This window comes from Camelus bactrianus, chromosome 2, assembly GCF_048773025.1.
Source record: "Camelus bactrianus isolate YW-2024 breed Bactrian camel chromosome 2, ASM4877302v1, whole genome shotgun sequence".
NCBI lineage: Eukaryota > Metazoa > Chordata > Mammalia > Artiodactyla > Camelidae > Camelus > Camelus bactrianus.
In genome coordinates, this window is record NC_133540.1 from 81,670,950 (window position 1) to 81,698,028 (window position 27,079).

A 27,079-nucleotide genomic window follows, 5' to 3' on the forward strand; every position below is an offset into this window, starting at 1 on the left:
ACTTTTGTGCTTCAAAGGACACAATCAAGAAAGTGAGACAACCCAAAGAATGAGACAGAATATTTGCAAATCATTTATCTGAAAAGAGAGTTGTATCTAGAATACATAAATACCTCTTAGAATTCAATAAAAAAGACAACCCAATTTAAAATTAGGCAAAGGACCTGAAATAATCTGTAAAGATATGTAAATGGCCAATAAGCACACAAAAGATGCTTGACATCATTAGTCCTCATGGAAATGAAAATGAAAACCTCAATGAAACACCATTTCCTACCAACTAGAATGGCTAGAATCAAAGGCAGGTAATAACAAATGTTGACAAGGATGTGAAGACACTGGAAGCCTCATACACTGCTGGTAGGAATGTAAAATGGTGCAAATGTTTTGGAAAACAGTCTTGCAGTTCCTCAAAAAATTAAAGGTAGAGTTATTACATGACTTGGCAATTCCACTTGTACACAAATGTTTTTATCAGTATTACTCTGTAATAGCCAAAAGGTAGAAGCAACTCAAATGTCCACCAATGGATAAATGAATAAACAAAGTGTGGTGTAACAAAACAAAATAGTACTCAGTCATAAAAAGGAATGAAGTACTGATACATGGTACAACACATATAAAACTTGAAAATACACAAAATGAAAGAAACCAAACAAAAAAACTTGATCCTATGTGATTTCATTCACATGAAAGTTCAGAAAAGAGAAATCTATAGAGACATAAAGTAGGTTAGCAGTCGCTTAGGGTTGTTGGGGAGAGGGACAGGGAGATGATCACTGAAGGATACTGGTGATGAAAATGTTCTAAAATTAACTGTTTTGATGGTTTGCACTTCTCTATGAATACAACTGAACACATTTCATGAGTGAACTGCATGTGAATTATACCTCAATTAAGTTGTTAAAAAATCTAATGTAGTGAGCTTCTATTCCAAATGGCTTAGAGAAATAATATAAAAATTAGATGCTTATAAAAATTTTAAATGAGAGAAACTCAAAGAAATTGCTTCTTATACTTTAAATGCACTAGCTCTTTAAGATTTTTCTTTTTCTAAAGGCTTTAAGAGGGGAAGAAGGATGTTAGCTTGTAGTTCAATTAATGACCATGGTTACTAGGTTATCAGAAGCAAAAAATAGCACTTTAAAACAAGTTAAAAGTTTTAATATCTGTTACTCATATAAAGGAGAAGTTCACATAATATTCCTAATCAGGAAGATTCCTTAGACAAAGCAGACGCATACTCATATTATAATGTAATAATGTTTTCTCTTTTTTTTCCTTTCCTAAATACAGAACAATAAAACTGCTAACATGCCTTTTATATCTAAATTATCTTTGAGGTTTCCACAAGAGTCACTAAGTAAGTTTATCTTTCCACTTTATGACAGATAGAATACCAAAATAATTATATACTTGATTTTCTACACATAGTAAGTATTTAATGACTATACAGCTTAACTAAACAAATGTCTGAAAGATCCTTCTTTCTATGAATCCAGATACCAAACAGGTTTTCTTAAGCAGATACTGAATCAACTGTCAACTTCAGGTATTTCTAACTAGACTAACTCCTTCTCACTGTGCATAAAACAAGGTTCGTTTTAGGGATACAAGCTCAAACTCAAACTCAACATAAAAACTCAACTTTTTTTTTTTTTTGCCTTAATATTTTTCTTTCTTTCTTTCTTTCTTTTTTTGGTTTGGTTGGGGTTTTTGGCGGGGGGGGGGGTAATTAGGTTTATTCACTTATTTATTTTTTTAATGGAGGTACTAGGGATTGAATCCAGGACCTCATGCATGCTAGGCATGCATTCTACCACTGAGCTATACCCTTCCCCTCACCTTAGTATTTCTTTCAACTCATAGCTAAGGCTTATCTGCTTTGTTTAATAAAAGGGAGATCTATTTTGTTAATACATTCCAGTAAAAACAACTGGATTAGTAGTCAGAAGACCTAGGTATCCAATGACACACTTATTTAACCTATATGTACCTTCTTCTTCATGAAACTGGAACTAATACCTGTCCTATTCACCTTTCAAGATTTTTCATGAAAATTAAATGATATAAGGAACAGGCTGATGTAAATATGGAAACGTGATATAAGACAGAGAGGGCATTATATATCAGTGCAGGGAAATGCTCTATTCAATACTGTTTAGATAGTCTGCACCATAATGACATACACTAATATATTTTAGAACACTAACATTTATATCAATACATCCCTAGCACCTTGTAGTTTCTCACACATAATATGTATTAAGTATTTTTTGAGTGAATGAATGAGTGAACGTTTATATCAAAGAGTAAAAACACATTAAGAATAATACCTCACTAGGTTGTTAGGACTCATGAGAATTCACTGAAAACACCTAGCAAATACTTGATATATAATAACCACTAAAAGATGTTAACTATTATCATCTTATGAAGAAAAGAAATAAGATGTATTCCTGATTACTGAAGTAATATTAACTTCACCTAAAAGAAAGCAACTCAAACTATACATTTAAAAATGATTCAGAAAATAAATTTTATGTAATGTGTTTTTACCACAATTTAAAATAAGGAAGCAATTGTTAGGTGACAATGATACTTACCTTATTAATCACTCACATCCCATGTGCCATATATTATTCCCCATTTGAAGATGAGGAAATATATTCAGAGAAGTATTTTGCCTGAGGTATCATCTAGCTAGCTAATGGCAGAGTGTGGATTTACCACGAGGTCTGTCAGAATGCAGACTCCTTTATGCTAATTTTGCTGCTCTATAAATGAGTAAATAAAACATAGACAAACTATTATTAAAATGCCAAACAAAAACAACTATATTGCACACATAACAGACATTACCCAGAAGGATCAAGGTTTTTCTTCTTAGCCAAGTCTGCCTCATCACCTTCCAAAGACTCATTCTGGGGACAACTGGAAATTCCATCATGGTCAATAATTCCTCCAGAATCTTTAGCATTTAAAACTTTCTGTGCTCTTGAGCTGCCTTTAGCAGCTCTCTTCTGCATTTTCAATGGGACAGTTTTTTTCCCAATATTCTTAGATGATTGGTTTACTTCTTCAGCAGGTTTTCGTCTACTGTTGTGATACACTGACAATTCATTTCTTATTGAAGAATTGCTATAAAAAGGATCTAAAGGATCAAATGATAACCTGAAGTTAGTATAGTGTTTGGCCAGATTATCTGGCTCACTAAAATACCAACATTATTTATATTTTAACATATAAACACATACCCCAATATCATAGGCAACATTTGTTTTCAAATTTAATTCATAAACTACGCATCGCTTCCATTTATAGATACATGTACCAAACCTTTTAGATTAAACACAAGCTTCTAGAACCACCCTCTCCAGTTCTCCCCACTACTCTTCTAGCCATCCTTAAGATCCTGGTATTTCCGCCAACGTCCTAGCTTCATCTTCTCACTCCATGTACTCTCTCTGAGAGACCTATCTACCCATAACTTTAATTACTATGTACATGCTGATAACTATAATATTCACCGACTACTCTCCCCCAAATCTACCCCTCCGATTTTGTTTTTATCAGTGAAACAACTATTTACCCAGATGCCTAAACTAGAAATCTGAGTCATCCAAAAATCCTGACCCTATTCATAAGCAATTCCTAAATTCTACTTTCTTTTAATGTCTCTCAAATCCTCTTCTTTTAAGCTCTGCTATCTGTCTTTAGCAGGGTCTTTCAAATCATTTCTTATCTGGATCATTAAAACAGCCTCTTAACTAATCTCCTTTCTCCAGCCTTGCCATTTTTCAATCCATCCCTTCACAGTGTTTCAAGAATCATCCTTGGAAAACAGAAGTTGGATCATTACAACCCTGGTTAGAATCTTTTAGTGATTACCTATAGCTTAAGGATTAAGTCTAAATATTTTCGATACTAATTTATTACTACATCTGGAGTGCTTATTATGTTAACCACAACACTCAACACTCTCCTCCAAACAAACAAACCAAAAAAAGGCAGGAGTACTGAATTATCTGCATTTCTCTTAAGCACTGGTCTTAAAAGGTAGTCCAGTAGTCCCTAGAGCAGCAAATCAGCAACACCTGTGAATTTGTTTGAAATGAAACTTCTCAGGCCTTACCTCAGACTTACTAAATCAGAATTCTCAGAGTAGGGTCCTGTAATTTGTGTTTTAACAATTCCCCCAGATAATTCTGATGAAACAATTTTTAAAAGGTCAAGCCCTCAGCTACAGATCTCTGCACATGCTACTTCTGCTTGAAATATTCCATCCTTTCCCTCACCACATCCAATCACTTAGGTTACTCTTAATTCATCGTTCAGGAAGCTTTCTCTAATTCCCAAGGCTAAATTGAGTAGCTCTCTCTCAATTCCTTTATAATGTTTATTATACATCTGATTGTTTTACTCATCGCTCTCTTCCAGCAGACTGACAATTTCTTAAGACCAAGATTGGTGTTTTTACCTATCTTTATATTCCCAGTGCCTAACACCAGGGGCAGGACCGTGGTGAAGCAAGAGTAGCCTAGCTTGGAAAAATTTTTTTTTCTCAGTTTTACTGATATATAACTCACATGTAACACTGTACAAGTATAAGGGGTAAAACACAGTAATATGCTGTACAGTGCAAAATTATTATCAGAAAGTATATCCCTTTTTATTGACGCATAATTGATTTACAATGTTGTATTAGTTTCTGGCGTACAGCATAATGATTGAGTTTACAGATATACTCTTTTTCATATTCTTTTCATAATAGGTTATTACAAGCTATTGACTGTAGTTCCCTGTGCTATACACAGGACCTTGCTGTTTATCTACTTTATGTGTAGTAGTTAGTATTTACAAATCCCATACTCCTAATTTATACTTCCCCACCTCTCTTTCCCTTTTGGTAGCCATGTTTATTTTCTACATCTGTGAGAACATTTCTGTTTTGTAAATAGATTCATTTATATTATTTTTTAGATTCCACATATAAGTGATAACATATATTTGTCTTTCCCTGTCTGTCCTACTTCACTTAGTATTATAATCTCTAGGTCCACCCATATTGCTGCAAATGGTATTATTTCATTCTTTTTATTGCTGAATAGTACTCCATTATATGTACTATACTACAACCTCTTTATACCACAACTTCTTTATATGCCCAGGAGTGGGACTGCTGGATCATATGGTAACTCTATTTTTAGTTTTTTAAGGAATCTCCATACTGCTTTCCCCAGTGGCTACACCAAATTACATCCCCACTAACAACGTAGGAGAGTTTCCTTTCCTCTACATTCAGAGGGTACATATTAAAAGTTCTCATAATGAAAAAATATAAATTCTAACTAGGGTGGAAAATTTAAGGTATTTACTCTGAGTCACTCACACAACCCTAAGACCAAGTGCCTCCTTAAACTTCCCATTCTAGGTTATTCACTTGCCTCATCTAGTCCTGGCCCAGCCTAAAACCATTCCTGCCTCACAGTGAGCATTCAGTTCTCGACATAAATAAAAAAGCAGCAGGATCACATAGATCAATAATCAAGAAATCTAGGTTCTATTGTTTTCTAATTCTAGCACAAAGGTCTATGACCTTAGGGGGAACTCAGGTTTCTTTTCTGGGCTTCAGACTTCTTCCATCAGATGAAGGAGTTTGGACTAGGTGATCTATAAGCATTCCTCCACTTGTGTGACTCCCTATTTGATCAGAAACCCAACATGTTTCAGGACTGATATATTTTTCAGATCTTCTCTGGTAAGTTTTGGAGTTCTAGCATGCATATAGAAGCTCTGTAAGATTTTTATTTATCCATATATTTACACACTCATTTACCACAGTACAGTTTCCAGCAACCTGAGGCAAAAAGATAAGTAGCAGTAACAGTAGTAGTTAATATTTTAATACTAAAAATACGCCATTTAATCCTTACAACAACTTAATGAGGTATAAGTATTGGTAATCACATTTTACAGAGTAAGCACCTGAACAAAATAATCTACTCAAAGTGGAGGAATCATAATTTGAACTCAGATTTAACTCTAAAATCCAAGAGCTGTGGGGGTGGGAAGGGACAGACTGGGATTTCAAAATGTAGAATAGATAAACAAGATTGTACTGTGTAGCACAGGGAAATATATACAGGATCTTGTGGTGGCTCACAGCAAAAGAGAATGTGACAATGAAGGTATGTATGTTCATGTATAACTGAATAATCGTGCTCTACACTGGAATTTGACACAACATTGTAAAATGACATTAACTCAATAAAAAAAGTTTAAATAAGTGAATGAATAAATAAATAAATAATAAAATCCAAGAGCTGCAACAGAATAAATATTTCTTACTTGACTACGATTTGATAATTTATAGCAACAATGCCTCACAGATGCAGTGCCATATATACACTAGTCTCTCACTTGCTGATCTAAATACTATCTTACTATATACCAATCTTTCCATTATCATCTCCTTTAAAAATACTTCCTAAATAATAAATATTTCATATTATACAGAAAAGACTTGGCACAGCAGGCCTAAGAATGCTATCCACTGAAAGGCCTGCTTGTAAAGTTAGCCCTTGGCTAGCATGTAGGAACTTGAATTTTAGGAGGGTTCCTATCGTTTCCTAACTGCTAAGTGTGGTTTAGTGTGCCTAACTGCTTGTACAAAAAATACAGTTTATGACAAATACTTGCTTTTCTTCAGGGAGTCTGGAATTTCAGTACTTGCTAGGCAGAGGGTGCCTAGATGATCATCCCCAATAAAAATCTTGGGCACTAAACTTCTAATGAGCTTCCCTGATAGACAACATTTTACACATTTGTCAAAACTCACTGCTAGAGGAACTAAGTGCCTCCCGTATGAATCTGCTGGGAGAGGGCTCTTGGAAGCTTACACATGATTTTCTTCACACTTTGCCCATGCAGTCTTTCTCTGCTGATTTTGGTTTATATCTTTTTGCTATAACGTAACTTCAAACTTCTGTCATCACCTTTCTCACTTCACTTTGACCTGATGTCCCTTCTTACTATTTCACTGAGAAAACAATAATGGTCAGAAGGGAACATTTTCGTTGTGTGGCTGAGCCACACTGACTTCATTTTGTCAGCTCTATCTTGGTCCCTGCAGCCCTACCTGTCCCCTTTCTATGTGACTGAGATTTAGCCTACTCACAACGAATGAGCCCAAGCCAGATAAGTTCCCTATCAACTTTTATCCCTGCCTTCACCTTACATGAAAATTGGAAGAACAACTTCTGTTGACACAGATGGTTAATGGTTATGAGACTCGTGGAGGGGAGAAAAAAAACCCTGGTTCCTGCCAGTGCCAACATGCTTCTTCTCCCTAGTAGTCAGATGTTATTTTCAGCTTTGGTCCCTATAAATTCCCTAGTACCCCTTCTGGCTGCACACAGTGAGCTATGAGTGCCTCTGGATCATCGTCCATCTGATTCTGCCTGTATATAAGTTACCCAAAATAAACTTCATAATTGCACTTTAGGGAGTTGCCTGGTTCATTTTTCAGTCTCAAAGTTCCTTCTCAATTTGGAAGATACTATCCAATATTTCCGCCCCTCAACATTCATCGTCCCACCATCAACTCTATCTATCTACTTCCAAGTGTCACCGTGCACTCTGTCTTTCCTCTTTTACATGACATGATGTCCTTGCTCCTATCTAGGGCTAACCCGTTTACTATGCACTAGATCACATCCCTCTCCTTGCCTACACAAGGACTGATCCTGTATTTATCCTCTACCTTTCTATAAGGTCATTTTAACGAGCAGATAAACTGATGTAGCATCTTGTATATTAAAAAGGAGAGGGAGACCTTCCCTCAACCCCGTATCTGCCATGCCCCTTTATCTTACTCTCTCTCTTATCTCACTTATTACACCCTCTTGAACCCATTCCAGTCAGGCTTTTGATCTCATCATTCCACAGAAAGCATTTTTATCAAGGGGACCAACAACCTCCATGTCGCCAAAAACCATACTGTCAATTCTTAGCTCTCATCTAATTGAGGCCATGAGCAGTATTTAAAATAGTTTATCTTCCACTCCTTAAAATGCTTTTATTACTTCACTTCTGTAATGCTTAGTTCTCCTCATTTTCCTTTTGTTTCACTAACTCTCCTTTTCAGTCTCTTCTGATGGACCTCCCTTTCTCCTCCCTACTCTTAACACTGGAGTCTTCCAGGACTCAATTCTTGGCTTTCCTTCTTCTCTAGGTACAGTCTACTACTAGGTGATTTTAAGCAGTCCCAAAGTTTTAAATATCATCTACATATTGATAAATCCCTAATTATGTCCTCCCAGATATGTCACCGCAACTTTATAGACTCATTTATCAAGCTATCTCCTCAATATATCTATTTTGATATCTAATTAACATATCACAACCAGAAATCTTGATATCCTTCCCAAATCTGCTTCTCTCATACCTTTACTCATCTCAGCAAACAGTATATCCATTCTTCTAGTTTAGCAAAAAAAATCTGAATCATCCTAGACTCCAGCTCTCACTCTAATTCATCAGTACTTCCTGTGAGTTACCTTCAAAAAAATCCTGAATCCAACCATTTCCATTCTCTTCCCTCCAACCATCTCCCAACTATTCTCCATGTTCCCATTTTTGTCCAGCCCTACTTCTCTCCCTACATTGCAGTAAAAATAATCCTTCTAAAAGATGAGTCAATTAGGTCACTTTTATTGCTTAAAATCCTCTAGTAGCTTTCCAATATACTTCATCTAAACTGTTTATCACAGCCTGCTTTTCTGACTTCATCTCCCAGGCTTGCTCTCTTCTTCAGCCATATTGATCTTGACATTCCTCAAACACGCCAAGCATGGTCCATCAGTACTTTTACAAATACTGTTCCCTTGGTATGGAATGCTCCACACCAAATTATTTATATGGCTCCCTCCTTCACTTTATTCATATACGTGCTCTGAAAGATCCTAATCAACTCTCATTGCTACCTCTTATAAAAACAGTCTTCTGCTCCATTCTCCTATCTACTCCTACCCTTGCCATTTACTTCCCATTTCTAATTCTTAGCTGCTTTATTTTTTTAATGACCCATCACCAGGTGAATTATATATCTATATTGTTGGTCTTCCTCCAGTAGAATATAAGCCTATGAGAGCAGGGGTTTTTCACTTTTGGTTTTGTTTTTCTACAGCTGTATCCCTCTATCTAAAATACTGTATATGATCCAACCTCATGAATATCTTTATAATTAATTAGTTATTTCTATTGATGACCCAATTTAATTTTTTCCTCACTAGATTTTTCTTAAGAGAATAAGGGTATAAATCAAACAGCCTGTTATAAATAAACATAATTTAAATAAAAATACTTACTCTGCTCTGATTTTACCACCCACCAATTAGATGGACGCCTGGAAATTCTTCGACTTCTTGTGACAGTTGAAGTAACTTCTTCAGGTGCAATTTTGTTCTTCTTGGACCCACCTGAAAAACACTTCTTTTTGCATTCCTTATCTTTTTTCTGATTCTCTGTATGAGGAACACTGGTGTTACCTTTCTTGCTTCCTAAAACAAAGAAAATCATAAAATAATTCGAAGTCTACTGAACCAAAGAATACTCAGAAAACCACAACAGTTAAAAAACACTTGATTATAGGAACTTCTTAAGTTTATCCTGTTTTCATCTCTATCTTTTTTTAAAGTCACATCTTCTCAGTAAGATCTACAACTTTCTATCAGTTAAATGCAAACTTTTCACATTGCTTCATAGCTAGCATATACTCTTGAGTCAAAAAAAAAGCAGTATACTCTGAAAAGGTAAAATGAAATATATGGGCCCTTCCACTACTTACCAATGACCTGTGTTGAAAAAAAAAAAAGGTAACTACCGCTTTTCTGCTGTGAAATAATTCATGATTTTTGTCAATCTAATTTATAGAAGAGAAGCCTTAAGTAAGTTTTCAATGAAGAGACCTTTCCCATATGAAGGAAAGAGACTGTTTCTTTGAACAGAATTTAAAGAGGAAATGGGATTTGGAAAACAACGAATGTAGCAAGCAATAAATGGCTAATGAAAAAGTTTAGCATCAAGAATGATTTCCTCTTACTACAAAGGCAGGTAGGTAAGAAAAGATCTAAAAAGGAACAGATAAATTCTAGTTTTGTTTTTGTGACTGAAAACCAGAAGAAGGGGATATCAGGGAAATACAGACTACTTTAATTATTGCATCTAAAAAGGGTACAACCACCAAAATGAGTTTAAAAATTGAAAATTTCTTTTTTTCAGAAAGAAAATGAAAACATTAGATGTTAGCAGGCATAATGAAAATTTTTTTGACCAGAATTTTTAAGTTCCTGACCAAAGATTTCTATGATATCCAAACAAGGAATTAAAATCATATCAAGTAGGAAACTTTCATAGAGTAAATAAACTGCATGAAAGTATGTCAGACCAGGGGGAATGGCCAAGATGGCAGAGAAGGAAGACCCTGAGCTCACTTCCTCCCACAGGCACACTAAAATTATAACTCTTTACAGAGCAACTATTGATAAGAATGATGTGAAGACTAGCCGAAAAGACCTTCTACAACTAAAGATATCAAGAAGGAACCACAAGACAGGTAGGAGGGGCAGAAGTGAGGGATAGTCAAGACCCACGCTGGGCAACTCACAAATAGAAGGATAATTACAATTGTATAATTCTCCCCAGAGAACTAGGGGTCCAAGCCCAACACTGGGCTCCCCAGTCTGAGTTTTCTCCACCAGGAAGGCAAGTCCCTAGAATGTATGGCTTTGAAGGCCAGCAGGCTTACTTTCAGGAGAATCAGAGGGCTATAGGAAATAGAGACTCCACTCTTAACAAGCAAAGGCATTGTAATTAAATCGGCAAAATCTCAAATGCTCCAAGACCCAGAGCAGACGCAGTAACTTGAAAGGAGCCTGGGTCATACCCACGTGCTGATCTTGGAGAGCCTCCCACAGAGGCAGGAGGCAACTGGAGCTTACCCTGGGGACACAGACGCCAGTTGCAGCCATTCTGGGGAGTTGTTCTTCCAGAAGAACACTGGTGGTGGCAAGCACGATTTCGGAATCCTCCCTCTAGCTTATTAGTGCCAGGTCTCGGCTCCTCTCACTAGCTGGTTGGCACCAGTCCTGGGATGCCCCAGGACAAGAAGCTAGCCTAGTGGGGACACAGCCCCACTCACCAGTGGGCCAGCACTAGCCCCTGGATCTCTTGGACCCCACAGTCAGCCACTGGGACTCAGCCCTGCCCACCATCAGGCTGACACCGGCTCCAGGAATCCTGGGACCCCACAGCCAGAAACGCAAGGAAGCCAGCTCTGCCAGACAGTGAAACAACACAAGCTCCAGGATACCCTGGACCCCACAGCCACCAATAACAGAAACCAGCCCTGCCTACCAGCAAATCAACACCAGCCCCAGGGCCACCCCTGACCCCCCAGGTCACAGCCTTGCCCACCAGCAGGCCAACACTAGCTCCAAAACCCCCAGCATTACAGTCAGCCATACCAGGACCTGGCCCCGCCCATCAGCAGCCAGCAGCCTCCATACTAGGCAGGACCAGACAACCAATGAGACTTGGGGCAAGTCATGCCTACCAGTGCACCCACAGTAGTCAGTCACCACAACACAAGGGCCAACTCAACCCAAAGAGGGTATCGTTAGAGCATACAGATCTGGTGACCAGAGGGGAGTGCATTGGACACCTCCTATAGAAAGCCACTAATCCAAGATCGGAAACGTAACCAACCTACCAAAAACACAGAAATAAAAAGAGAATTAACAAAATGAGGTGACAGAGGAATATGTTCTAAACAAAGGAACAAGACAAAACCTTAGAAAAATTAACTGAAGTGGTGATAAGCAATCTACCCAAAAAGAGTTGAAGATAATGATCTTAATAAAGATGCTCAAAGAACTAAGATGAATGAATGAACACACTGAGAAATTAGAAGTTTCTAACAAAGACTTAAAAATATAAAGAAGGACCAGAACTGAAGAATACAATAACTAAAATAAAAAATATGTTAAAAGGAATCAACAGTAGATTAGATGCTACAAAGGAATGGATCAGTGAACTGTAAGGGAAAAGCAACTAGTTACATACAAGGGAACTTCCATAAGGCTATCAGCTGACTTTTCAGCAGAAATTCTGCAGGCAAAAAGGGAGTAGCAGAATACATTTAAAGCTACAACCAAGATTCTATCCAGCAAGGCTATCATTCAGATTTGAATGAGTTTTATAGACAAGCAAAAGCTAAGAGTTCAGCACCATGAAATCAACTTCACAACAAGTGTTAAAGAGACTTCTCTAAGTAGAAAAGACCACAATTAGGAATATAAAAATTATGAAGGGAAAAATCTCATTGATAAAGGCAAATATACAGTAAAGATACTAGATCAACCACTCATAATAGTAGTAGAAAGGTTAAAAGACAAAAGTAGTAAATTATCTACATCCTCAAGTAGTTAAGGTATAAATACTGTACACATGATGTCAAAAATTTTTAAATATGGTGAAGGGGGAGTGAAAATGATCTGCTGTTAAGATGCATTCAAACTTAAGAGATCAGTAACTTAAAATACTGTGTGTGTGTATGTGTGTACAGAGAGAGAGGGAGAGAGGGAGATTGCTATACATAAACCTCATGTTAACCACAAGCCAAAAATCCATAACAGGTACACACACAAAAAGGAGAAAAGAATCCAAACATAACACTAAAGATAGGCATCAAATCACAAGGGAAGACAAAAGAAGGAACATAAAATATCTACTAAAACAAGCCAAAAAAAAAAAAAAATTAACAAAATGCAGTAAGTAAATACTATCAATAATTACTCTAAATGTAAATGAATTAAATGCTCCAATCAAAAGAAACAGAGTTACTAAATAGATACAAAAACAAGACCCATGCAGATGCTACCTACAAGAGACTCACACTTCAGATCTAAAGACAGACACAGACTGAAAGTGAGGGGACAGAAAAAAGGTATTCCATGCAAATGGAAATCAAAAGAAAGCTGGGGTAGCAATACTTATTTCAGACAAAATAGACTCTAAAACAAAAACTATAACAAGAAACAAAGAACATTATATAATGATCAAGAGGTCAATCCAAGAAGACATACCAACTGTAAATATATATGCATCCAACACAGGTGCACCTAAATATGTAAAGCAAATATTAATGGATATAAAGGGAGAAACTGACAGTAACAGCAATATAGGGAACTTTGCATCCCATTTAAATCAATGGATAGATCATCCAGACAGAAAATCAACTTGGGGAATATGGAGATAGTCACCAAAATTTATAGATGAAATGAGGAAAAGTAATCAAGAAGACACAAAAGTAAATCAAACAAAGAAACATGGCAGAGAACCAGAATATTACAGCATCATGTATTAACCAGTGTTTAATTAGGCTAGAATGAAAACTGCACCTTAGTCATCTTTATTACCTACAGCATATAATATTGTGTATGGTGCACAATAAAAAGTCATCAAAATAATGAATTTAGGGTGAAGCCTGTATTTCACTAGGCAATGATAACAGCAAAATTGCTACCTAGCATAAGCTATTTTAGATGCTCATCTAAATTGTGACACCCAAAATGTGGTTCACAAACCAGTTATATCAGCATCACCTGGGATAGAATGTTTAGAAATACAGATTTTGGATCTCACTCCAGACATACTTAATCAACTTATTTATCAGTATTTTAACAAGACTCTCGAGAGAATCCAAAAGCACATGCAAGTATGAAAAGTACTGTTCTAAGTGCTTAGTCATTCTCCCAGTTAAATTTGATTGGGGAGTAAAGGGACAGAGAATGAAATGAAGCAAATTCTGTCAAGATCCCATAAAGCAGTATCACTCTCTGACTCTATTTTGAGAATAAGTTATAGGATTTGTCAATACTTAAAATTTGGGACAAAGAGAACTGATTCATGCTGATAAAAAGAGTAAAAGAAGAATATTAGCCTTAATTATACTGAGCCAGGTACAAAAATCTTGAGAAAAAGAGAATATAATCTACTTTACCAATATTGTGCTTAATAACAGTATCAACCAATATTTTGGAAGTGGTGAGAATGGGAGACACTTAAATAGTCACCACAAAGCATAAATCTGACAGTAAGTAAGATCTTTTAGGGAATGGATATAGAAAATAATAAAGAGTCAAATTTATAAAACACTAAAGCAAGGATAAGAACTTTGAACGTGTCTGCCACTGAGCAGTAGTTTAAGTAAGTACCTGTACAACAGCAAGAATCTTCACTGACAAGTAGCATTTTTCTGCCCCCTACATCTCCACCCTCATCTCTCTTCTCCAACTCCTTTTCTTCTGTTTGTTCCCTTTTTTTCTTCCCTTATGTTTGTCAAAAATATCCTCAGAAACTGCTCTAACAAATGAAAGGGACTCAGGATGACAGAGATTACTATCCATGTTCATGAATCGATTTAAAAAAAAAAAACAGAAAAAAAACAATCTGAACAATGATTTAGGGCAAAAGAATTCAAGGGAAAAATGCTATTATCAAAGATTTGGACCATGTTACAGAAAAAAAAAATCATACAAAGTGAAAAACAGAACAATTAAGAACACCATTTCAGAATCTAGTTCTAGATCAGGAAAGGTTAGAAACTGAATGACAATGAACTTAGAAAACTAATAAACAGGAACATATATAGAAGACAAAACTGATACATGAAACAGCTGGTTATGTGAAGAGAGTTAAAACTGAGGGGATATATGTCATAAGCACGGCAATAGTTAGAAAAAAAAATAAGTGATTACTGTAGAAAATTTTGTGTATTTACATGTAAAGGAGTAGGATTCTGAAGATGAGGCATGTTTTAATAAACACAAAAAAGTATTTATCAAAAATAGAGTAATACTTCTGTCACTGTTGATAATATATTTTAGTGACCCACAAAACTACTAAGGCTAAGATCTGGGGACTACTTTAGGAATAGCATAGATACAGTCCCTATTCTCATACAGATTTCAGTCTAGACTCTAGAATACAAGACATATTCAGCAAGTAATTATATGGTAAAATGAAAAGTGCTATTGAAGCATACACAGGAACATACAGGGTTGAGGGATATTAATCAAGAAAAGTGCTATTTATACTGAGTATAAAGCTTGGTAGGGAACCCAGGGAATTTAGGAAAAATTTTCTAAGCAAAAGGAAGTGCATATTAAAAGGCCCACAGTTGAGAAAGTGGTCTGTTTATGGAACTGGAAAAAATTCATTACAAAGCAACCCAGAAGATACATCTGCAGAGGGAGACAAAAGTAAGAGGGTATGTGCATAAACTGCTACAATAATCCAAGAAATAAATTACTCTATAGTTGGCTAAGGAGGAATGGAGAAAAGTAATATATTTGAAAGCTACTTAGGGAGAAGTCAAAAGACTTATTGATTTTATATGGGTTGCTAGGTAAAGGAAACAGGAGTTAAGGATGAATTAGATTTCTTTCTTGAGCTAATAGATTCATTATGGCTCCATTTATGAAGATACTGAAAACTAGAGGAGGAACAAGTTTGGAGGAATTTAGTTTCCAATATGATCAGTTTGAGAAGTCTGTGAGACAACAAAAGTGGAAAAGTCTATTTGCTCAATCTAAGTCATCAGTTTAGGCATTACAAGTATGTCAAGTGCCCTGTTAATTAAAGGAAAATTATCTTCAGAGTAAAAAAATTTCTTTGAAATTAACTTATCTCCATCTTTAGTCTTTGACAACTGATACCGTTGTCAGTAATGGCCCCCCAAAGATGTATTCACCCTAATCACAAAATATGTGAAAATACTATCTTAGATGGGAAGAGACTTCAGAGATATGATTAAGGCTATAACCCTTAAAACAGGGAGATTATCCTGGATTATCCAGGATGGCCCAATACAATTACATGTGTCCCTAAAAGCTGTGGTCAGAGGGAGAGAGATAGGATGACGGAAAAAGAGGCAGGAGAAATTTGAAAGATGAGAGAAGGCTGGCACTGCTGGTTTTGAGGGGAACCAGGATTTAAGGAACATAGGTGACTTCAAGAAGCTGGAAAAAGCAGGGAAACAGATTCTCTCCTAAAAGGAACAAAAACCTTGTCAACACCTTGATTTTAACCCAGTAAGATCCATTTAAGACTCCTGACTCACGGAAATATAAGATAATAAATGTGTGTTGTTTTAAGTCACTGAGTATGTAGTAAGTTGTTAAGACAGCAAAAGAAAATTAATACAATTGGTATGTTAACTAATTAGAATGCTATATTCACTAACCAATCTAGATGAAGAAAATTTTAATATACACAAAAATTAGTGTGCAAAATATAGCAGGTACTTAATAAATGTTTAACATTTATAATTTAAGAGACTTTATAACTTTAATACGTAATATATATAACTTCATAACTTAAGATACTTCCTTGATATAATGTTTTTCCTAAGAAATTACGGATAAACCAAAATTTTGTACCTTCAAACTTTGTGAATTCATATTCTACTTAAGGAACTAGTAAGAAAATAGCGTTCTTGTAATGTTAACTATCATTCTCCATTCAGTTAGATTATTTATGCTGTATCTTCTTAAAATAACCAACAGCTAATTAGAAACAGAATGAAGCAAAAAGAAAAAGAAAGCAAAAGAAAAAAGAACAATTCTAATAAAAAAAAATGTGGGACATATCTGACATTTACAAAAGAAGACTACAAAATAGATCATTTTTCCTTCTATTCTAAGTAGAATTTATCAAACACACAAAGACACATACAAAGTCTGAAAATGTGGAGTGCGAAAACTATTATTATTTCAGGTGATATAAAGTCTATGTTACTATATAAAATGAAAGCTAAAATAACTGAGTAAATGATAACCTATATTAAAGAGGAATTTAATTTTATAAAAGCTAGCTTAGGTATTGTGCTTTAATATACTCTCTCTCCCCTCTATATTAGCAATAGAGTATAGTCATTTAGAACCTTCAGGCAAATATATAATTCTGGCCAAGAAAGTTTTCCCATTAGCTAACATTTTTCCATTTGAGAATCAACAATATTTTCACTTATTTCAAAACTTCTTGATAGAACTGAAAAAATATGAGCTCTACGTTGGGACAGATCCTCGACCAATATTTAATTTCTTTTGAGTGTTATCTCCTACCTTATAGTATTGTTAAGAAGGATTAAATTATATTACACACATATAAGGTAATAATAAAGTAAACAAAATGAGTGTTTTATATTCCATTAACTATTCTGGAGAAGATTCTTTTTGTAAAAACTCTCTTTTCTCTCTGTTACTTAGAAAGTGATACAAACAGCACAAATTGATCTTTTCTTCATGATAGTGTCATCATTACAAACCTCAATCACTTATACAGTGATGACATAAGGAGGGAGGCCATACTTCACGTACATCTGGGACAATCCTAGTTTATGCTTACTGTCCTGACATCCTCCCCTATTCTCATGTGTCCCAGTTGGGATGATAAATGACATAATAACCCAAGATAAAAAGATTTATTAAGATATTAATTATATGATTATTCTCCATGCTTCTGTTATCATCCTGTGGATGTATATTTATATGCTGGTCCTGTTACAGACCCCACCAGATTGATCTTTTTGAATGATGAAAATGTGCATTAGTAATCTTTGTAATTTCACAGGCTACTACAGTGCCTGACATTTAATGACTATTAGATAAATGAGTAATAATGGAATAGAAGAGTATGAATTTTCATCTGCAAGAACTAGCCCCACCAACTGAGACTTTTTCCCAATTTATATTTTAATAACCCTCAAGAACATATGATGTGTTCTGGTAACTACCTGGTTTACTAAGCTTTTGCCTTTCACTTCTCCCCTTATATATGCTGCTATCTTAAAAGCTACGCAAAAAAATCAAGTGACCTGGAATTGTAAATTGGAATTACAATGTAAAATAAAGAGATTCTAGAGAAGAGTCTGTAGGGATTTGAGGCTCTTTATAGAATTAAGTTTACTCTGCCTACTTCCCAAAGCAAAATAGGAATATTACAAAAACACAAAGTGGTGGAATAATATTCATAGCTTTATCTAATATAAACACTTACCCACAGGTAGCAACTGTTTTGGGGAAATTTGAACATTTCTCTCTCCACACTCTTCTGTATTTCGGTCTGAATTTCTTTGTAACTTGTCTTGAGCAACACGTGATTTATTTATATTTTTATCTTTAGACTGTTCCATAACAACTTGTTCTTCAACTACACTGGCCTTAAATTTTCTTCCCTGTTTTTGTTTTACAGTCCTTTTGTTTCCAGATGATTTTTTTGCATTCTCAGGATACATTTCATATTTTGTAGATTTGCAATTATTTTCCATTTCATCCGTCAAAGCACAACTCTTACCCAGTATTTTTTGTTCAGAGGGCTGAGATTTCTCTACTGAGTGAGCTTTGCCAGAATGTTTGTTACTTGTGAAAGTTGCAGATGATACATTGTCATGTTTTTCTCTTGACTTCTTCCTTTGAAGGGGTGCAGTGCTCTCAGCAGGGGATACTGTGTGTTGTTTCAGAGGCCCAGCCTTTCTTGGTATAGTAATCCAAGACTCATTGGCAAAACTTTTATCTGATTCATCAATTATAAATTCATCTTCTAATAACTTCGTATTATTTGTAGGAGATAAGTGAGGTGGAGCAGTTGCTATATGCCTAACAACAGAACTAAAACAAAATGTTATAATAAATAATAGCTCAAAAAAAGTAAAGCTTTTACCTTTGCTTTAAAGAGCAGTTCATATTTCCTCATTTTTCGTTATCTTTTAAAATCACTCCATCCTTTTACATTTCTATAATATCTGAGCACACTCATTTATAACACTAATGTGATCACAGGAATTTAGAGCTAGAAGGAAGCCTAGGTATCAACTAATTTGATGTTCCTCCACTCATTACATATATTAAACAGATGAAACCCAGAGATAGCCCAGATACACTGACTGACAGTACAAAAATGTATGCCATTTGTGTTTGTATAGATATTTCTTGAGGCTTGAATTTCTTCACATCCAAAATAAGATTATTTCTGAGACATCATAAAGTCTAATATTCCAAGAAAACACTGCTAAATTATAGATTATTTTATGTAAAAATTCATTTTAAGTTTGATAAATCACAGAAATTTTCATATGTGTTTTAATACTGTAATCAGAGTATAGCAATAAATGGAGTGTATCTAGAAAGGTAAACACTGGGATTACATAGCACCTCTTCCAATTAGTTGGAAAAGCTTTCTAGAGAAGGAAGGAATTATTCAAAAGTTGGTAATCTGATGAACTCATTTTGTATTTCCTTCCTTTTTATGACAACAGCCTTGAGCAAACCACATACTGGAGTGGAATATGCAAAAATAAACACATCCCAATTACAAGCTAGAATATGTACTCCTGTTTCTGCCTTTTTCACTTGAGTAAGGATGTATAACTATTTTTAGACACAACGGAAAAAATGCTAGAAAGGAAGAATTAGATTACCATGTCTAGTTTTTTTTTCTCTTTTTTAAGATACAAAAAAAAGATTAAATAAAAATATGTTCTCTACTTCTCTAATCTCAAACCCCTGGTAAATTTTATAATGTAAGTATGTATGCATATACATATATGCTAAGAAATATAGTCTTCTAATAGGTAGAGTCTTACAAGTTTATATACTTAGAAAACTAGAAAATCTAAAAGAAAGCAATATAAAGAAATGTTATAAATATACTTGTTTTATTGTATATTATTTGTAATATCTATAAATTCCATATATTAAAGAAGTAATATTAAGTATTTAAAAATAAAGCCTTCCCAAACCAGCCAACAAGAACTGTCCAAATCCACTCCTCTATTCTACTTCAAGAGACTTCTATAATTTCAAAGTTATTCAAACCATAGATATTCTTAGGAAACAATCTTGACACTACAGATCAAATGTTTACATACCTCCAAAATTCATAAACTGAAACCTAATCCCCAAAGTGATGGTATTTGAGGGTGGGGCCTTTAGGAAGTGATTAGGTCATGAGGGTGGAATATTCATTAATGGAATTACTACCTTTCTAAAAGAGACCCCAGAGAGCCCCCTGGCTGCCTTCTGCCATCTGAGGTTACAGCAAGAAGACAGCCATCTCTGAACCAGGAAGCAGGCCTCACCAGACACTGAATCTACTTGAGCCTTGATCTTGGACTTCCCAGCCTCCAGCACTGTGAGAAATAAGTTTCTATTGTTAGTAAGACACCCAGACTATGTTGGTCTGTTATAGCAGCCCAAATGGACCAAGACAACACTATTAAAATTCAGAATACAGAAAGATGACTTCTGGCTAGATGGAAAAATCAAGAAAGACTGTGGTATTTGAGTTGGATGTTAAAGGATGGCTATGATTTGGTCATGAGGAAATGCAAGAAAGGCAGTAAAAGAGCGTAAGTAAAAGCAAAGAAGCAAAAAAGTACCAGGAATAGTGAGTAGTTACATCTGGTTATAGAAATTAAACACTTATGCACTAGCTCATTTGAAAAAAAAAAAAATTTTTTTAAATACTTACTTTTTTGGACATAGATATAATTAGCCCATAAGTGTAATCTATTTGTATCAGATGGTGGGGACAACATCCATAAAAGGAGTAAAAGATGTTTATGTATATACACACACACACACACACATATATGTGTGTGTATATATATATACACAGAATTTATACACACACACATACAGGGACAGGGAGTATAGGAGGGAGGGAAATGGGGGTTGGGAGGAGGAGTCAACTATGGGAAAAGAGATTGAACAAAAGAGGAATTTTCATTCATCATGTTTTTATAAAACCTGTCTAATATATTCACTAGCATTCTTTCAGATATCACAAAAAAGAAACCAAACTCCTGGAAAGAAGGGCTTGTATCTTAACCTACTAAGAAAGACATACATAAAAGAGGTAAACTATAATACAGGCAAGAAATTATTTTAAGAAACACTGGAGTGGGACTTGGAAAAATTCAGAAGCCTACCATGGCCCTTGGAAGAAAATGCAGATTGGCATACAAGGGAAAAAGGTGTGCCAAAGCCGGGACAACTCCAAGTACGTAACCAAGTTGGTAGAAACAGTTCAGTAGTGACAGTGAAGGCCTTAAATACCAGCTGACAAGTCTGATGTTTATACTATAGACCAGCGGTTCTCAACCTTAGCTGCCATGAATTCTAGTTAACTCTAATGTGCAGCCACAGTTAATAATCACCATATGGACACTGTGGAACCACTGAAGGTTTTTAAGTAGGGAACAGATTAAAACTTACTTTAGGACTATCCTTTTACTGACACAATCAAAAGAAATAGAAAAAAATAGTTAAAACCCTTATAGTGAAATACAGGCACCCTGACATAATTCTGTTTCCAAATACTGCCTTTATTCTTTGATACCATACATATTAGAAATTGCTGATGAGCAGAAGCAATGAAAGCTGAATAAACTTATTATCTTTCACATCTGATTTAGTATCCATTAGATGATGGCTTTAGGATTAATTTACTGGTATGAAACTACACTCTCCTTATGGGTTAGGCACAATTTCAGTTAAAAACTGTGTCAATTATGATTAACTTCTAGTTAAACAGCATTAAAAACATTAGATATTGTTCATGCAATGTGAAAGAAAAATGTGCACAGTATCTTAATAACTCACCTGGATTCACTTTTTTTTTTTACAGTTTCTAAAAACATTGTTGAAAAACTCTTTCTAGCTTGTGGTTGATTTTCATATTTTGAATCTTGTATTCTTTTTTGAGATGTTCCTGACTGTTTACTCTCTTGTGATCCTTCTGGTATTTTATCCTCTATCTCTGATACTGTATTTGCTATGTCTACTTTCTTCAAAACATCCTTATCTTCAAAGTTTAACCTAAAAGGTTAAAAAGAAGACATGCTGAATGTTCCCACCACTTGCTGAGTTAAGAGTTTTCCTGAATTCTCTTACAGTGACTACAACCATTTAAAGAATTTTCCAACAGGCCGTTATTTAAAATTTGTAAATGCTGATGTGTTTCTCTTATACAAAATACACACTGCAAATTGCTCAGAAAAAATAAATTTTGTATTTGTCAATAGAAAAAAATAAGAGAAAAAGAATGGTTAAATCATGTAACAAAGATATATATATATATATAAAACTTAGAGCACTAGTTCTCAAACATTTAATATGAATTTGAATCATTTAATATGAATTTGAATCATTTAATATGAATTTGAATCATATGGAGAATCTTATTAAAATGTAGATTCTGATTCAGTAGGTCTAGCATAGGATTTGAGATTCCACATTTCAAACAGGCATAGCTCAATGGTAAAGCTGCACAAGGTCCTGGGTTCAATTCCCAATACTTTCACTAAATAAATAGATTAAAATAAAAAAGAAGAAAAAAGAATTAAAGATGTCTAACTGGCATCTAGATAATGCCATTGCTCTTGATTCTAAGCCACGGATCACACCTTGAGTAGCAAAATCTTAAGAGGGGAGGGTACAGCTCAGTGGTAGAGTGCATATTTAGCATGCACAAGGTCCTGGGTTCAATACCCAGTACCTCCACTAAAAAGAAAAAAAAAAAAAATACACACACACACACACATATATATAAACCTAAATTACTCACTTTTTAATATAAAAGGTAAAATTTTTACAGTAAGATTGATACTTTTTAAATAAATAAAAATTCACCTTTTTTTGGTTTTATGAGAAATCTCTGTGCTTGAAGGCAGCATATTTACTGAATTTTCAGAAGTGTAGGTCTCTCTCTTTTGGGCAGCAGACAGAACAGCCTCTTGCAATAAAGGTGCTTTTGCATCCAAAAGACCAGAAGGTGAACCAATAGATAAGTAAAATTCCTCATCAGCTTCATTGTGATGATCTTTTAGTTTTTTATTTGACATTTTTCTTGAGTCAGATGTAGTTTTAGGATGAACATCAGTTGCCAAAATTTTCTGATGAACCTCATGGGCCTGAACTAGAAGAAAATTATGAAGATATTAAAAACTCTGTAAATAATAATACTAGAACCGAATGTGCTTTTTAAAATTCAGCAACAATTAGAAAGTTTCCCAAAGACCACAGGTCATTAAATTTATAATCAAAGATCTATGATTAAAATCCATAAGTACTTTAGAAGTTATAATTAATGGAATTAATTAACTGGAAGGTGTATTTGGTGCATGTTCCATAGTTTTGAAATGACTAAAATCCTCAAACATAGAAAATTCACAATTTCATTAACATAGTAAATTTATTCAAGATTTTAATATAGTCAAACTCATGGAAGGAAAGACTAGAATAGTGGCTGCCAAAGGCTGGAAGGAGGGAGAAATAAGGAGTTGCTAATTAACAGCTATAAAGTTTCAGTTATACAAGATTAAGTTTTTGTGATCTACTGTACAATGTTGTGCCTATAGATGATGAAACTCTATTGTACACTTAAAAATTTGTTGAGAGGGTAAATCTCATGTGAAATGTTCTTACCACAATAAAGTAAAAAAAAAAATTTTTAAGATTTGAATCAATCTATATACGCTAAAATAATGAAGTAATCCTAGAGAAATTATGAGATTCAATCTTTAGGTTAAGAGTCAGGTAACTAGGGCAGCTAGATGAGCACAATTTTATACTTACACATACACAGAACAGATGCATATATAGATATATCTTTATATATACATATAAAGAGAATATATAGATAGATATATCCTTATAGCTATATAAAGAGAATATATATATTTTTTAACCCTCAACCTTCAAATATGAAAGAAAAAGTAGAATGGCTGAGTAGTAACTCATTCTCATACTGATTCATACTCTTAAAAAGCAAAGATCAAAAATTTAAAATACAGCCAAAAAAGGGCTTTTGGTTCTGGAACAAAATGATATAGACTCACTTCTTCCTGCTTTTCCCTTTAAATACAACTAAAACAAACAACAGCAATAGAATTCTGAAAGCTGGAAGGAAGAAGGTACATTTGCTAACCTGAAGCCTTAAGCAACAACAGACAATATTGGTGAATTCCCTGTAGCATCAGAAAATGAAACAAACCAAAATACCACTGTTAGGACAAAAGTAGGCAAGAACCTACACATTAAACCAAAACAGGACTACTATGTGCTATAACAAAAGACTGAAATACAATAGTCCCTTAACATTATAAGCTAAATGTTGAAGCTGTAATCAAAATGACTCACATACCAAAAACCGAAAAAAAAACAGAACCTGAACAAGAATACATGATCAATGGAAGCCAAAACGGACAAGATGAATCAGTTGCTGGAATTATTTAACAAAAATTTATTTAAAGTAACCACCATAAAAATATCTTAACATTCAATTATCTTGAAACAAATAAAAACACAGACACTCTCAAAGAAATAGGAGCTACAAAAGAGAGCCAGTTTTTTGGATTTTAGCCATTCTTAAAGTTGTGTAGTGGTATCTAACTGCTTTAATTTTAAAATTCCCTAATAACAATAAGGACGAGCAAATAAAAACCACAGGAAGATACTACTTTGCACTCATTAGATTGGCTATTACAAAGGCTATTACAAAGGAAGGAAGGAGGGAAGGAAGGAAGGAAGGAGGGAACAAGGGAAGGAGGAAGGAAGGATGGAAGGAAAGAAGAAAGAAAATAACAAGTACTGGTGAAGATGCAGAAAAATTGGAATCCTTGTGCATTGCTAGTAGGAATGTAAAATGATGCAGCCAGTATGGACGACATTTGGTGGTTCCTCAAAAAATTAAAACTACAATTACTATATGATCTTTTTTTGCATATATATCCAAAAGAACTAAAAGCAAAGAAGTATTTGTACACCTGTGTTCATAGCAGCATTATTCACAAAAGACAAGAGGTGGAAACTACCTAAATGTCCATCAATGGATAAATGGATAAAACAAAATATGATATAGAGTGAAATATTATTCAGCTTTAAAAAAAGAAGGAAACTGACACAATGTAGTAAACTAACTATACCTCAATTAAAAAATTTTTGACCTAAAAATTTTAAAAGATGATAAAATAAACCATACGACATTAAAAAACAAAAGCAAAACACAAAAAAGGAAGGAAATACTGACACATGCTACAACATGGCTGAAACTTGAGGACATTATGCTAAGTGAAATAAGCCAGTTGCAAAAAGACAAAATTTACACAGTTCTACTGGCATGAGGTATTTAGAGCAGTCAAATTCAGAGACAGAAAGTAGAATGACAGTTACGAGAAGCTGGGAGAGTGGGGGTGGAAGTTTAAAGAGGTCAACTTTGCAAGATGAAAAAGTTCTGTGGATGCTTAGTGGTGACAGAAAATAATGTGAATGTCCTTAGTGCCAAAGAACTGTACACTTAAAAATGTTTAAAGTGATAAGTTTTATGTGATACTATTTTACTATAATTTTTAAAAATTAAATTCATGTTTAACTTAATACAGATACAGTTACACGGAAAAATATTTATAAATATGTATATACATACCAGTTAGGATAAACACAAATATTTCTTGCTCTCTCAGTTAAGACTGTCCTAAAGCAGTAACACCCCACGAGTGACAACACACCTAGCAACAAGATCTTGGTTCCTAATACCATTCTTCAGTAAGAAGAACCATTGGGTCCTTGGAGAAATGGCTGATTCAATGATAGGGGCAGGAAATATGTAAGATGAGCCTGGACCATCCTGTAGTTCCAGATGGGAAGGAAGTATTCAAGAACAATAGCAATAAAACAATAAAAATGGGGTCTGTCAAAGGGGCATAGGAGCCAAAGAGCTTCTAATAGCCAAAGCTGGAACAATCTGAATAACAAAATTAATAAAATACTACTGGATTATAAACCAAAGTATAAAAATAAAAAATTCTACCTCAAAAATTTTAAAAAAAGAACAAAATAAAACTAAACCAATGACAAGAATAGAAAAAATAAGAGCAGAAATCAATGAAAACAGGAACACAATACAGAAAACTACTGAAACAAGAAGCTAGCTCTTTTTAAAAAGTGAATAAAAATGATAAACCTCTAACAAAATTAGCAAAGATAAAAAGACAAGACACAAACCACCAATATCCGGAATAAAATGGTATATCACGACAGATCCTGCAGCCATTAAAAAAATAACAGGGTAATACTGCTGCAACTTTAAGTTCATAAACTCAACAACTTAGAAGAAATGGATCAATTCTTCAAAAACCATAGACTATCAAAATTGTGCCAAGATTAAATAAATAACCTAAACAGTCCTATATAACTATTAAAGAATTGAATTTGTAACTTAAAAGTTCTTGAAAAAGAAATCCCACAGACCAGATGATATCACTGAGAAACATTATACCAAAAATTTAAAGAATTAAAACCAATTTTATATAATCCCTTTCAGAAATTAGAAGGGGGAATAAAATCTAACTCATTTTATAAGGTTGATGAGCATTACCTTAATACTAAAGCCACACAAATAGAGCATAAGAAAGAAAACTACAAATCACTCTCTCTCATTAACTTAGATGAAAAAAATTCTCAACAAAAGTTTAGCAAATTACATCTAACAATGTAAAAATTAGTAATACACCATAATTGATATTTATGGTCAACTACACTCAACAACAAAATACATATTTTTAAGTGCCCATGAAATATTCATAAAGATAAAATAAACCTTCACAAATTTAAAAGAATTGAAATCACATAGCATATGCTATGCCATAAAGAAATCAAGAAATCACTAAGGGAAAAACCTTAAACACTTTGATTAACACACTCCTAAATAATCAATGGGTTATAGAGAAAGTCTCAAAGGATTTTTTAAAAAATACACAGAAATAAAAATGAACAGAACACACAACATATCAAAGTCTGTGGGATGCAGCTACAGCAGTAGGTAGGGAAATTTATGTCACTAAATGAATATATTTCTCAAGCACAATGATTCTAAGGTTCTTCCATGTTGCAGCATACATCAGAATTTCATTCTTTCATGGCTGAATAATATTCCACTCCACACATGTACCACA

At 34.4% G+C, this 27,079-nt stretch overlaps 1 protein-coding gene across 5 annotated transcripts in view; it reads right to left on the bottom strand.

Annotated features, from left to right (window-relative positions):
- Positions 1-27,079, bottom strand: part of CENPC (centromere protein C) — a 62,702-nt gene that overhangs the window by 19,884 nt on the left and 15,739 nt on the right. For 4 of the 5 annotated variants that reach the window (XR_012499752.1, XR_012499756.1, XM_010967538.3 and 1 more), the window contains exons 6-10: positions 22,758-23,043; positions 21,729-21,944; positions 18,124-18,734; positions 9,372-9,563; positions 2,863-3,154 (exon numbers count right to left, since the gene is read on the bottom strand). Coding sequence is in view for 3 of the 5 variants with exons in the window: in XM_010967538.3 (XP_010965840.1) it covers positions 2,863-3,154; positions 9,372-9,563; positions 18,124-18,734; positions 21,729-21,944; positions 22,758-23,043 (1,597 nt within the window). In the remaining 2 variants the exon portion in view is untranslated. The remainder of the gene's footprint in view (positions 1-2,862; positions 3,155-9,371; positions 9,564-18,123; positions 18,735-21,728; positions 21,945-22,757; positions 23,044-27,079) is intronic. The other variant, XM_045504684.2, reaches the window with a different exon arrangement.